At 43.6% G+C, this 14280-nt stretch overlaps 1 protein-coding gene across 1 annotated transcript; it reads left to right on the top strand.

Moving 5' to 3' along the window:
* Positions 1-911: 911 nt before the first annotated feature.
* LOC120838637 (4 kDa defensin) lies at positions 912-5014 on the top strand. Its single transcript, XM_040208644.3, has 3 exons — positions 912-984; positions 1104-1163; positions 4893-5014. The coding sequence occupies exons 1-3, from the start codon at positions 942-944 to the stop codon at positions 5012-5014; spliced, it is 225 nt and encodes a 74-aa protein (XP_040064578.2). The 5' UTR covers positions 912-941.
* The last annotated feature ends 9266 nt before the right edge of the window (positions 5015-14280 follow it).

Consider the following 14280-nt stretch of genomic DNA (forward strand, 5'->3'; position numbering starts at 1 on the left):
TCAGGGGGCTCATCGCTTGCTGGTCATATTTTATAGAATCGCAGGGGTGGGCCCGGACATCCTTTAGAAAAAAAAAAAGTACAGGTAAGGCAACATTTTAGATTGTTTATGATCCATTTAAGAAAACACCCAAAACAGGATCCTTAAACACGGATCAAAACATCGAATAAAAGCTCTGAAATAGATGACACCAGGTACATCTTCCGCGTACGCCCAGAAAATTTCATGACACGCCTCCAACACCGGATTTCCGTTGCGCTCGCCGTAAAACATGTGTAAAACAAAACTTACGGGCGGAGGTAAAGACGGAGATGACTGCTTCGGGCACTGCAATGACCGGCAAGTCCGGGCATTGTGAAGGGAAAAACCCTAGCTGTAAACAGGACTTCTTCCTCGTTGGTTTGTTTGGACTGCAAGCATATAAGAGCTTTGGACTCCGGTTAGACACCACGGTCACCTTTGCGTACAGCTCAACGAAGGTGAGTGGGGTTGTTAACGGATGGTGGCACCGCTTCTCACTGCTTTCTATATTTTTTTATTGATACCCATTCCTGTTGTTTGTGAAACAAACCTAAAAACATGTAAGAGTAGTGTTGTGGGTTAACATGAACTGTAACTAAAAACTTTTGTAAGCAGCCCTAATTCATCGAAGGGGGAAAAAAAAGCTTACTTGATCGTTGAAAAAAAAAAGAACCGATGAAATAGCTTTAGTTTACACTACTGCATTGTAAGCTTATTGCTCCTAATTATTACACAAACCAAGTTTAAAATTATATATATATATATTGTTTTCTTTATTGTACAGCAAGCAGTTTAATTAAGCACATTTTTAAGAGTTATTTTTGTGTTATAATTAAAGTAATTTTAACAGTCCTCAATATTTTTGTTGATGATGCAGAACACCAGGTCAAGTATAACACCGTTTTATCAGCCTTGAAATCATGAGGGTCGTTGCTGTTACCTTGATCGTCCTTCTTGTTGTTGGTGAGTAAATTTTTGGCAATTTTTCATTATATTCTCAAACTGTGAACTCGGAAGCTGCTTTTTGAGCTCTGAGTTATGAACTTATGAACTAATGTCCCGCATGTTCTCAACTTCTTCAGGAGCGTTAAAGACTTCCAGCGGACAGGAGGAAGAAAACCAAGTGGCTCACGTTCGAGTTCGTGAGTTACACTACCCCAATTATTTCGTATCATTAAAAAAAAAAAAAGTACAGTAATTTTTAGGCCAGAAGGGGATGTTAGTTTATTTTGTGAAGTTGTTACAAGCATTTTAATCCAACTAAGCTCCAGAATTTTCAACTAAGAGTGAAACAACACGCGCCATAAATTAGACAATCTAGCCGGTAGCAACATCCTTCCTATGTAGTGTGCTATGCTTCATTGTAACCTCAAAGATCTCTTCTGGGCGCTTATTACCGAAACAAAAATACCGAATCGATGGGCTTTGCGCATGCGCTGGTCTCAATATTTTGCGAATGTTCCGACCGTGTGCTATGCCGCTTTTAGCATGCGTGGAAAGCTACCACGTAGAGAGCTACTGTGATTGCTCGAAACGCCTTTCACATCCCAGTAGACAAAGCTGGCCGCACGCAGAAATCGATTGTCGGAATGATTTATGTTTCTTTTCATACCAAAATCAAATGGTAGCCATCCAATTTGCCACAGCCACATTAAGAAACTTAAAGGCTCATCTTCAAAGCGTGCGCGCACGAGCCCATGAAAGTCCGAATACCAAACGTTCAGAGCTACTCACGGAGCCAACAACAGTGACGGAAACACTTCAAAGGAAAAAAAAAAAAGTTTTCGGCCTTTCTTCATCGGCGAATATCTTTGAACTGAGTCAGTTATTAGATCACAAGTATAGCGCACCATAACAAGATCAAACAAAGAAAACAGGCGGCGTCTATATGGTAGACATTCTGTGAATACGCTGAATTGTGAATCTAGTTTTGTAGTGGCACACGTGTACTTCTTTTTTTAATACCGATGCACAACATATAATTACATATATCTCAAGTATTTATAAACTGTTACCTGAGCGGCACTTCTGGATTGGTCGCATCTTCGTAAGTGAACTAAAAAGAGCTCATGCGACTCCATGGAACGTCATCACAGCCGGATGGCGCAAATTCGGCAATTGGACCCGAGCATTATGAAGAGCGTACTTCAGCGCGTTGATTGGTCACGAGTCCCAGCCGAGCACTGACGGAGCACTCGTGTCCAATCTCAGTCTTCGCTCGATCTCACCGTGATGACGTCGAAATTCTCGTATTCAGGCTTTGATTACTCTTGGTGCTGTTGCTTCAGGTCGGTAGCCTCTCAGAATCGCGAGGGAGCATCGTGCAGCAATAGGCGAACATGCAAAAAAGATAAAAGATTTTGTCATTAAATCTTTAATCCAGGGTAGCAAAAACAAAAAGAAAAAGAAAAGCGTAGCCAAGAAAATTATATATATATATATTTTTTTAAAAATCAGGTTTATTTTATTTATACGATATTTATTTGATTTAAAACATCCCGTACGAAAATGTCAGATTCAGGCCGGAATGAAAAATGCCGGTACCGCCTAGACCCAAAATTGGGGCACCAGCTTGTATCCAGCCTGGAACCGCGCAGTTCCAGTCCCAATTTTAAACCCAGGACCGTTGCACCGCCGGAATTCCCGCTGCGCTCACCACTGGAATCTACAAAAGAATTTCGCGTTATGCCCTTAGCCGTTACAACCGAGAGAACGTCGTGATTTCAGACTCAGGCGGACTGGGTCTGAAATCGCGACGATCTCTCGCTTGTAACGGTTAAGGGCATCGCACGGAAGACTTTTGTAGAGTCCAGTGGTGAGCGCAGCGGTAATTATGGCGGCGCACACGGTCGTCCAGGCGTCGTCGCGTCGTCATTAAACAGTGCACGGAACACACACACACAGCACGCACAAGCACAGTATCCAGTGTTGAGTGCGTCGGGAAGTTCCGGCGGGCAAGCGGTATCCGAGTTGCCCAAGTATTGTCACCAAGCACACCAGCGCAACCAGATGCCGAGCCAAACTGCAATGGGTCGGCAGCTTCATACTATATAAAGATTCAAAGCCGAGGTCAGTGGCTCTGGTCAGTGGGTATCCATCCAGGGCAACGATGGGCGCGTCAGTATCCGTGCGCCCCCAGCGCGAACGTCGCCGCCGGCCGGCAGTCCGACGGGAGCGGAGAACCGAAACTGTCGAAGCGCTGCCGCTGACTGCAACAGACAATGAATGCAAGGCGCGCGTCGTCGCCGTCGTCGCCAAACACGGTGCACGGAACACACACACACAGCACGCACAAGCACAGTATCCAGTGATGGAGTGCATCGGGAAGTTCCGGCGGGCAAGCGGTATCCGAGTTGTCCAAGTATTGTCACCAAGCACACCAGCGCCAAGCGCATCCAGATGCCGAGCCAAAGTGCAATGGGTCGGCAGCTTTACACTGAATAAAGATGCAAAGCCGAGGTCAGTAGGTATCCATCCAGGGCAACGATGGGCGCGTCAGTATCCGTGCGCCCGCACGAACGTCGACGCCGGTCGAGCGCCGAGCGACCGTGCAACGAGCGCGAAGAACAAAACTAAGCTGACTGGGAGACAAAGCCGGGCGCGCGCGCGGAGAACGCCCGCTCGCAGCGCCCGCGTAGGGGATGCAGCGGAGGCGCCTGTCCCTAACACGTGACACGCGAGAGACCGCGAAAGTGGCGAAAGTTCTCCGCCATCCTATGCCGCCATCCCCCCCTCCCTCCCCTCCTCCAGTCACGCATATGCGCGCCCACAGTTTGCGCGCCCGCTGGCTGCGAGCTGGGAGCCGCTGGCTGGGAGCAGACCCTACTGGAACAAGGGGAGCGGATCAGATTCACCGATCACCGTGCGATTCCAGTGCGTTGCGTCTCACTGGATTCGACTGGTTACGCCCAGAATCGCGCTGATCGGAACTGTCCAGAAGTTCAGAACTCCGCGGACCCCAACTGGGACCGCTCCCATCTGACATTTTCGTACGGGATTGTAGTTAAAATTAGTGATTCTGCGCCACTAGATTTATCTTTAACATGGCACATTGATCGGTCATTCTTTGGATGACAGATAGCAATGCGGAAAAAGGAATTACTGTAAGTGTAAAGTACAGTTTTATTAACAACTTCGCATTACAGCAATCCCCGTCACACTATAACGAAAACAGGTAGATTTGTTTAGTTACTTAAGAAAAAAATAAAAAAATACGGTATTTGATTTGGTTCGAGTTTTGACTTGATTGCAATATGACATTACTTTTCTAGTTTTTGTTTCTTACTTATTTCTCCGAATATTTGTGTCATTTGGACGTTACGTAGCTCACGAACGAAGTGGAAGGTGGAGATCAAGCTCGATGCTTTTTTTTTTTTGCTCAGAAGAGCACTTTGTTTTGCTTGTGTTCATCCTGATAGACATCATTTTTGCTTGATTATCATATAATGTAAATGCAACACAAATGCACATAAAAAACATCAAATAATAAATAAACAATTAATTAAAAAAATGAGGGAATATCTTAAAATAATAAAAATAAGTATTTATTTCCAGTGACCAAAAACAGCCACAGTGGTCTTCTCTCTGGTGCACTATATAGTGGGAAATGTATGATTTTAGCGGGAAATGTTTGATTTATTAATCCTAAAAATCTGGTATAATCTCCATCACAATTGAAATAATTTTAGGATATATTCTGCACTTTGCTTTATGGCAATTGCGGCGCGACACCAATCGTATTTTTTTTATATTGGCAAAATTGATTAAACTGATGTGAATGATTTGTGTTTTAAGTTTCTTGTACCGTATACGTGCACGGGCTTTCTAAAATGTAATATTTGCGCTAATTCGATATAAACGTGTTTTTTCAGGACGTGGTTTTGGCTGCCCCTTTAACCAAGGAGCGTGTCACAGGCACTGCCGAAGCATCGGAAGACGCGGAGGTTACTGCGCGGGATTTCTCAAGCAGACCTGTACGTGCTACAGGCGCTAGAAAAAAACGACGCTACTCTCCCACCCCAAATGTGAGGAGGCATTCGACATTGATAGGTTAGACACGGAGCTATGGCGCTTTTCGGTAGCCTGCGAGCTTATTTGCGGGGATGTTGTTCTCTCGGAAACATATCTACTTCTGTAACCGCGTGTTTACAGCCCTTGCGATGGCCGTTCAATAAACTACTTACGTAGTTTCACAATCTGTCTTCAGTGTTGTAGGTGATTGAACGCAAAGCTATTACATTTTCACTGGTAATTATGCTTTCCTTTTTTCCATGTAGATGCGGCGTCATAAATGAGCCCTCCATAAAATACACCGGCCCCCGTAGGGGTGAAAAGAAAACCCAACACGGGCGTTTCTGGCGCAATGAACGGTTAGGATCGAGAACAGATCGACCAACTGGGAATTTATGTACAAGGGGTTTGGGCAGAATTAATACGCCGCTCGTCTGTCCGAAGCAAGACATATCAATCGTAAACAAAACAGACAACAATAAATAAAAAAACAAGAATGAAGACAACAAACAAAAGTACGATCATTAAAAAAAAGTTTAAGTAGGCCGTTTAAATATAACAGAATGAGAGCATCGCACCAGATACAGTTCTCAGCGGAAAACAAGGATTAGATATAGGCGCGTATTAATCACAATAAAAAGACGGAGTGTACATATTCAACGTTCGTAACATTTTGAACACTTTAAATGTCCACACTATTGTTTATATGTTTATGTGCAGTTCAGCTAAACGGTTCTTTTTTTTTTTTTTCAAAGAATATATTAAGACATTTGCATCTTTATATTCACTTAATTTCAAAGGTTTCAAAATAAATGTCAGTGATAAAGTAAGATCTAAAGGATTTTAAGTTCAAACAAATGAAGGAATGGGACGCAGCTTAGTGCTGCGTCCCATTCGTTTTATGGTTAGTGGTGTGGTATCTTTATGCGCAGTTTGACGGTTCCTCATGAGCTCCCGGGCTCAGTTACAAGTAACACTCGCCCCTTTCATGTATACATGACATTACGCTAAACCACTGCCCCATGTAAGTTGAAGAAGGCGTAGATAGGCATACAAGATTAGAGTTTCATGACACGGATCACATCTCATTGTAGCAAATTTAGCGATCACTTCTAAAAGCAAATATATATATATATATACATATATTTCGGGAGATGACATTCGCTTACAACAAGTTTTAAAGCACTGGATACCTCCCAGCTACCCAAGTACCACCATTCTCATTCGTGCCGCTCTTGCTTCTCTTGAATTTCGATGACGCATCGCTATTTCTGTATGTGTGTGTGTGTGTTTTGTTTTGGTTAAGGGCGCGTCTTACACGTGAACACGCGCGCCTCTCTTGGTCTGTCGTGGCCGCCGGCGCCACGGCGAGGTTGACAAGGTGCTCTTACAACCTACAGCTCTGCAATGGCCACTGGCGACGAACCCTCGGCATTTACGCCATGCCATTTTTGGCTCAAGGTCCTTCCCTCACTGATTTTGGCGTTTAGCACCGTGCTTCGACAATCTTTTTTTGTTTTTGTGTTTACCGTTTGAAGTGTACAAAAAAAAGTGCCGGGAAATGGCGCTGGTATATATAGAATGGCGTCTCCGCCTTCATAAAGCTGGAGGTCGTTAATAAACATTATCATGCCAGTGTATACGAAAAATGTTTACTTAAAAACTTGAACTGTGGTCGTTAAAAAAAATCTTCCGTACATAAAAAAGAGGCCTAGCCACTGCAACCTTCGCAAAATGAACATCAGGCTCGCCCATGTTATAACTATACCCAAACGTTTCCTATTTTCAATGCGAACCTCATATTTAGGGCCTTTTCACTCGCTTGACGAATTTTATGAAATCGCTTTGATGAACCAACAACGCACGTTTTGCGGGAATGCACGTGAAAAACCACTTTGTAGATTGTAGGCTAACGTAACTGAGCCCTCAAAACACAATTTTTGAAACGTGGATCAAAATGTTAAGTCAAGACTTGGCAATACGACTTCCCAGGACTTTCCGCATGCGCCCAGAAAGATTCAGGGCACTTTTTCCAGAGCAGGCATGCGATACTCTCCTCGTAAAATATTCACAAAACAAAAATGAAGGGCGAAGTAGCGACAGAGGTTGCTAGTTCGGGGTTTGCAACGGTATTGCACAACTAATTCGAGAGGGGAAAACCCTAACGGTATCCAGATGTCTCTTCCTTGTTGCTTTCTTTCGACAGTGGTTATATAAGAACCTCGATCGTCGGTTAGACACGACGGCATCATTTGCTCGCAGCACATCAAAGGTGAGTGGTGTGGGAGTGCTAACTGATAGTTGCGCGATTTTTCACTGATTTCTCATATCCTTTTTCAATCTCCATTCTTGTTGTGTTTTTTTTAGAACAAATCAAACAACGTCCAATAAAAATAAAGATTATTTGCTCGCTTTATTAAAAGTAAACATAAATAAACTTTCAATAATACTGCTGCCTTGAAAGCGTAATTTGTGTTGATAAACGGAATAAGTTCAAAATAGAGAAAATATAATATTTCGCATTTTTTTTAAATTATGCACCAAGTAGTTCATGAAACTCATTTCTAAGTGTGATTTCCTTGTTATAAATGAAGCAATTTTAACAATTATCATTACTTATGTCAGTGATGCAGAAAATAATTCGAGTAGCGCACAGCATCATCGATCCTGAAATAATGAGGGTCGTTGCTGCTGCGTTGGTCGCCCTCCTCGTTGCTGGTGAGTAATTGTTTTATTTATGTCAAATGATCTTGACGGTCGACTCGGGAAGGTTCTAAGATTGAGTCTCGGACCTGGCGGCCTTTTTAGCGGCATCAGTCGCCTAGAAGGAGCAAGTTAATGCGTTTCATCACGAGTAGAAATCAGTGAATCCTAGCGTAATGGAGAATAAGGTTAATTACTTTGAGCTAAAAAGCTGCATTTGGACTTAGAAATGCTACAAAACTAAGGTCTCCAATAATACAACCGGACTAGAACTAAATAAAAAAAGTAGACAGACAGCTGTGGTTTGGAACAATGTACGTAAATATCGTTCCTACCCCCCCCCCCCCCCCCCCCGCTTCAGATTTTAATATAAAATTAATGCACCAATTGCCGCTGTTTTTTTCCCTCAACCGTGAACTAACGTCCTATATTTTTCTAACTTTTACAGGCGCTTTCATGAGTTCCGCCGGACAGAGGACGGAAGTCAAGTAGCTCAGGTTTGAGTTCATGGACAATATTACAAATATTAGTATAATGTACACGAACCTGCGGTAGGCTTTATGCCACAATGTGATATCTGGTTTCGCAATTTTTGCAAATCTTAATATCTCAAGCATCAATCTTTTCTAATGTGACTACGGAGGATATATAACACGTGGGCACACATTCTGGGAACAACATATGAAGCATATTCTCTTATTTCGTGTGCTATATGGCTAGTGTGTATAATTCTTTATTAAAAAAAATGATGGTTTGTCGATCTTTCCTAGCTTCCGCATAGAGCAACTGCGTTGACAGTTCTTATAATTAAGTACTCTAGAAAAAAAGTGTGTACAGTTTTCCGCAGTGGGGAGTCAATTGCTGCCATCGGTTGACCCTCACTGGTAAGTATATCGACGTTCGGCGTGAGAATTGATCGAATGACGAGGTTGAAATTATGTTTAGACCTAGAAAACGATCTGCGCTGTGGCATTGAACATGCTGAAATGCCCCGCTCAGTGGTAGCACTGCGCTTGAAATTTCAGCATGCGGAAATAATCAAAGAGATACCAGAGGTCGATGAAACTAGCCAGAAAGACACCAGTAATTGGTATTTAGGGTGGAGACAGTACACAACTAGGTTTGTTTTGGAGTGCAAGATTTGTACTGATTGGTTCTTGATTTTGTTCCACGACGTGGCTCTGGCTGTCTCTTCAACCAAGCAGCCTGACACAGCCCCTGCAGGAGTATCGGACGGCGCGGAGTTACAAGGCTCTTCGGGCAGACATGAACGCGCAGCAAGCACTAGAAAACTTCTGTGGCACCCACCGTTCAGGATATAAATAAAACGTGGAGCTCTACTGCTTTGCAGCGGCTTGAGTTCATTTACGGGAACGTCCTTCTCAAGGAGACACAGCCGCAGCCATCTTATTGTGTTCGCAGTTATTGCAATAAATGTTCAACAAACGAACAGCACGGTACAATATCGTTTTATTGTTGTAGTTCACTTCACTCAATTATGCTGCATGTTTACTGACTCCCGCTCGCCTTCCTAGCAAGTAGGTGTCCAAATTTATTCGCTTAATCTAGATCTGACTTTTCGGTCAATATTTTTCTAATGTTTTCATTTGACCACTGAATGATACTCGGAATGATACCATGGTATGCATTTATTTACTTCAACAACTACCAGCCTCACTAAGCCAATATACGTGGAAATATTGCATAAACGAGTAAGTGTACAGTTGAAAATCTTTATGCTTATATTTTAAAATAAGCAACACCAAAGTGAAATAAAAGATACAAAACAAGCCATAATTAGGCAAAACACACAAAAAACACGAAAAATTGAAACTTAAAGATTTGCTAAGAGATGCACGCCACAGAATGTAAATCTAGGAGCGATTGTGAAGACAAAGAGACACAAATATGAACGTAAAAGACTTTAAATAGGTCTTGTATTTACTCATGAGTAAACAGATGCAATCATCATGCCGTATATATATATATATATATATATGGTTCTCAGCGGAAAACAATTATTACATGAAAACATATTAATTGATAATTTAAAAATTCTTGAGGTGCTATTAAAATACTGAAGAACCAATAAAGCCCCTGGATAATCTGAATTCCTTTGGTACACTCAGGCTTACACTTAAAAAAATACTCCTATGAAAAAATAGTTTTTTCGAAACGGTCTAGACAAACAAACGTGTATTTAAAAACTTTTACAACGAAAAAACTTTTTTTTTTCCAGCAATATTTACGCCGTTAGACGCAAAGTTAGGTACAGAAGATAGAGGTCGCTGCCCGCTAAGCCCCGCCCCATGCTTACAGGGCACCTAAACCGTCTGCAGCGTGTATACTTTGCAACGCTCAAGATAACATATTGTGAGAACGTGGAACCGGCTGAGAAAAGAACAAAAGTAGCAGTTCGGATAACAGGTAGTAAAAGAACGCAGTAGCGGACTAAAGTGACTTCCTACTCTTTTGCGTTACAACAGCCGTGATAAAGAAATTAAAAGAAGCAGCAAACCCTCGGAATTCTTGGCACGACTTCTACATGAGAGATAGAACTGGCGGCTACGTTGACAAGAGAGCAAGTGCGATAACCGTGAGCAAGTCCGCGCTCCTTGCCCTAAAACGTGCCTTTTTAGAGCGGGCGATAGTTACGCGAAAACACGTTTCGAAGCCGCAATATCGTGTCTATAACCGATCGCTACCCTGTAAGCTTGTCACACAGTGCCGCTTGACAACAATCGACTACGTTACGGGAACTTAACGACGTGATAGGACAGCAACTTACTGGGATATTCGTGCTTTGTATGAAGCGTGGCAAGACATTCAAGAAGTAGCTTGACACACGATGCATAGACAAACCCAGAAACGGGTTTCTGGCCGGTGCTATTTTCAGCGTTTATGCGTATGGCGCTTCCTTTGCTATCTTTCTGAATTGACTAATATGCGCGGGCTGGGTTGTGAAGATCGTTCGCGGAAATGAGCGTACATACAAAGCACGGATACTGCTAACTTCAAGTTCTATTTCACGGTAAGCTAATCGAATCCTTCAAATTCAACTGTTGAACGACATGTTTGCTTCACGGTATGCGTGAGCAATTTAGATATGCAAAGCGGTCAGGTTAAAAGAGAAATCCGTGGAAGCAGATATTAAAACACTTAAAAAATCATCATATAAAATCCACAGCCTATTTTTTTTTTCGACGCTTTGAAAAGTTACGTGGACGTCTGAAAAAATAGTTTATATATTCTACCTCTAACAATTCACACCTTTAATCGTATGTACTATCGGGAAAAAATGAAATGCGAACAGAGGAGCACGTGGCTCACGGTACAGGCTGCGCCGCCTGGAAGTGAGCCTAGGAGTGAGGGTGTGTGGCTATACACCGATGGGATTGCGGCTCTCAGTGCGCTGAAAGCTATCACCGCTATCCTCGCTCGCTGGACGCGTGCGACGCGAGGAAGCTCGTCGCACATGTCGGACAGGCGGGACCATACACGCAGACGCCAAGCGCCTTGTGCTACAACCAGGCGAGTTTTCGAACGGTGTTTAAGACACGGGGTTTTTAAAGGTGCCTAGAGATCGAGTTCTCAGGGAACACAACGATGTGAACTTTTGGATTTTTACAACTCCGACAGTCAGCACCTTATTTGCCCTGACTCGGTGAAGAAGAGGCGGAAAAAGGAACATTGCTAGAACGATGTTGCTTTTTCAAGAATTTTCCTCCAACATCCGCAACAGAAGGAATAATATACCTTTTTTTTTTTAATTCAGTCGAGCAACACTGGCGGTCGCCATTTCTTGGGCACCGAGTGTGTGATTGGATCCGAGTGTTTGCCGAACGGTGACGCAGCGTTCGTTTTTCGTACGAGCTGAGCCGAGTTCACGTCGAAAGCTGACGCAGCTGCCCTCGTCTCCAAATACATGCTTACGGAGTGCATGCCCAAGCCATGACGGACCCTAATCATTGACGCAGCAGCTCCCAGATTGCGCACACGTGTGCTACTGGATTACAGTACCAAAATCTAAGTCGGACCACCGCGACCGTACGGGGGAAAGTAGCAAGCAAAAATTTGCATGGTGCTAGAAAAGTATTCAACGTACCCAAATAATAACCTTATTCAAAAGAGGATATAGTCAAAACTAGTTAAAAATGGAGCATGCCAGAAAATCATGCAAAGTATCAGCAGCAAAGAAAAAAAAAATAGAGGTCGTGTACAATTTCCTGTAACGCCGAATTAGAGCGCAGCTCTTGAGGAGGAGGAGGGAAAGGCCCGGAGAGTAGGTCATGCCCTTCTCCCCATCCGTTACCTCCCCACCCCTCCTCATCTCCTGCTCCTCTCCAATTTAACGAAAAATTTTCGCTAAATTTCCTGCTAAATTTAGTGAAGAATTTTTAGCGCTAAAGTTAGCGATGAATTTTTCTCGCTAAATTTAGCGGGGAATTTTTTTCGCTAAATTTAGGGGGAATTTTTCGCGCTACATATAGCGGGACAGATTCCACTAAACTTAGCGAGGAAATTTTTCCGCTAAATTTAGTGAGGAAAATTTCCCATTAAATTTAGCGAGGAATTTTTTTACGATAAATTTAACGGGGATATTTACCCATACTGCAACGCGCGGTGGCGTCACGTGTGACGCCATTATGGGAAACGCCCCATCATGCAACGCGTGGTTACGCCGACGGCGACACCGCTCACGCCGGAAACGGGCGCCTAAAGAGCTCCGCTTTAAAAACACCTACGCGAAGCAGTCTGGGAAATAAGTGTCAATTTTGCCAGCATTCTCCGTAAACACGACTTATCCGCTCCAAGGGGTACCGGTGCTTAGCTTTCTCTCAAAACTCTGCAGCTCTGCGAATCTTTGAAAGCGGACAAGTGAACACTTAAATGGACACTGACAGGGTATTTATGCTCGCCGAAGTTTTGAGTTGTACGTGACATATGAGAGCCCAACTACCCAGAACAGAATTTGCGGCTCGAAATTCGGTTTCTTTCCGCCCGAAAACCGCCGACCGAGAACTGGCCGGTTTGAGTCGCGCTCATTCTCTTTTCCGTGGTCACGTTCCGTTTCCTAAGGTTCAGACACGACCACCAAATTTAATCAAAGTCGTGGGTCATTGAAGGCACACAGTCATAATTAAAAATAGAAAAATATATGAAACCCATTTTTAGTGGCTTCCAAAAAGCTGCAAATACGTTGGTTGAAAAAAAAGAAAAAAGGTAGCACAGACAACCGGAAGCATTCTGTGCGTTCACTGCATAATTCTCAACATGGCGTCGTTTCGCGTTTCGTGGGACTAGCGGATGGCAGCGGACGACGGGCGTGGAACCTCTACTTCAGAACTGTCGTTCACCGTACCGGCAAATTCTGTCTTCCTTCGAAAGAGAAATTTTGGACCGATCAAAAAAATCGATATTGATCCTGTACCACATGCCCGACCAGCAAGCCGATTGCACGAAGACGTCGCCGATCCGGCGTCCCCTCTCGTGGCTGAAGACATCGCTTGCTGAAACGTCAAGCACGAAGTGCGTACTTCGAGTTGAATTAGCACGCGTACGTTTTTTTTACTAGGTGCGAATGTGACCAATGCGTGGTGCTGGCCTACTTCAAGCCGGGAGCGCATGTACTGCAGGAAAATCGACAGCAAACTTTCCGACATACAGTCGACCGGCTGCATTACTACGAATGAGAGTTTCTTCAGTAGCTAAGTGGAAAGACTTCCGCTTCACACGCAGCGGGCACGAATTCGATCACTGTGTGGGCGTACCATTTTTTTGTTGTTGTTTTTTGTCTGTCAAAGAATTTGCGATGTTCACATTTCTTTTTTTACAATTATCACCGAAAAAAAAAAAAACGGTTGGTGTGGACGATACGTCGCTGAACTAAATGGTATGGGATTCCATTTTTGACACCTGCGAACTCAATGTAGTCACTTTCCAGAAAATGCAAGGAGCATATGAATCGGGTAGCGTCCGCTTTCGGGGGTTCCGAGGTTCCTGTAACTGTTCTACAGGAATTGCAGCAAGGCATTGATCCCGACCCGTTGATCTTTCGGAAACTTGTGCACTCTGCCGCACAATGCCCCTTTCAGATCCAGGACATGCGATGCAGCTCTTCACGCAACATCTTGGGAGTATTCTTTTCGGAGCCGATGAGGGGAATTCCCACCACGGGCACTCAATACTAATTGCTAACATTTGAATGTACAAAACAACTCATCTTGAAGAACAGAACAGCGAGCGGAACAAACATAACTGCAGAGGAATCGGACGGCGAACGGATCCCACAACGCACTTCGTCTGCTGCGCGCGAAAAAAACAAAAACAAAAAAAAAACATAAAAAACAATACCACAATCGGGTGTAGCCACGTCACTTCCGCCAATCACTCTCTCCTCTCCACTTCTCCGTGCAGTGCGAGGGTTTCGGTTTCAGTTTCGAGCAGTTGCGTTTTTCGGCTTTATTAAAAAAATACGTGAGTAGCAAAATATTAATTGGGTAATATTCCGACACCATAATAAATAGCCTGGCAAAAATTAAAAAA

Source organism: Ixodes scapularis, unplaced genomic scaffold (assembly GCF_016920785.2).
Source record: "Ixodes scapularis isolate PalLabHiFi unplaced genomic scaffold, ASM1692078v2 PGA_scaffold5__190_contigs__length_132052651, whole genome shotgun sequence".
Lineage (NCBI taxonomy): Eukaryota > Metazoa > Arthropoda > Arachnida > Ixodida > Ixodidae > Ixodes > Ixodes scapularis.

Coding starts and splice junctions, on each gene's coding strand:
- LOC120838637 (XM_040208644.3), top strand. CDS start 942: ATGAGGGTCGTTGCTGTTACCTTGATCGTCCTTCTTGTTGTTG. Junction 985..1,103: donor GATCGTCCTTCTTGTTGTTG/GTGAGTAAATTT, acceptor CAACTTCTTCAG/GAGCGTTAAAGACTTCCAGC. Junction 1,164..4,892: donor AGTGGCTCACGTTCGAGTTC/GTGAGTTACACT, acceptor GTGTTTTTTCAG/GACGTGGTTTTGGCTGCCCC.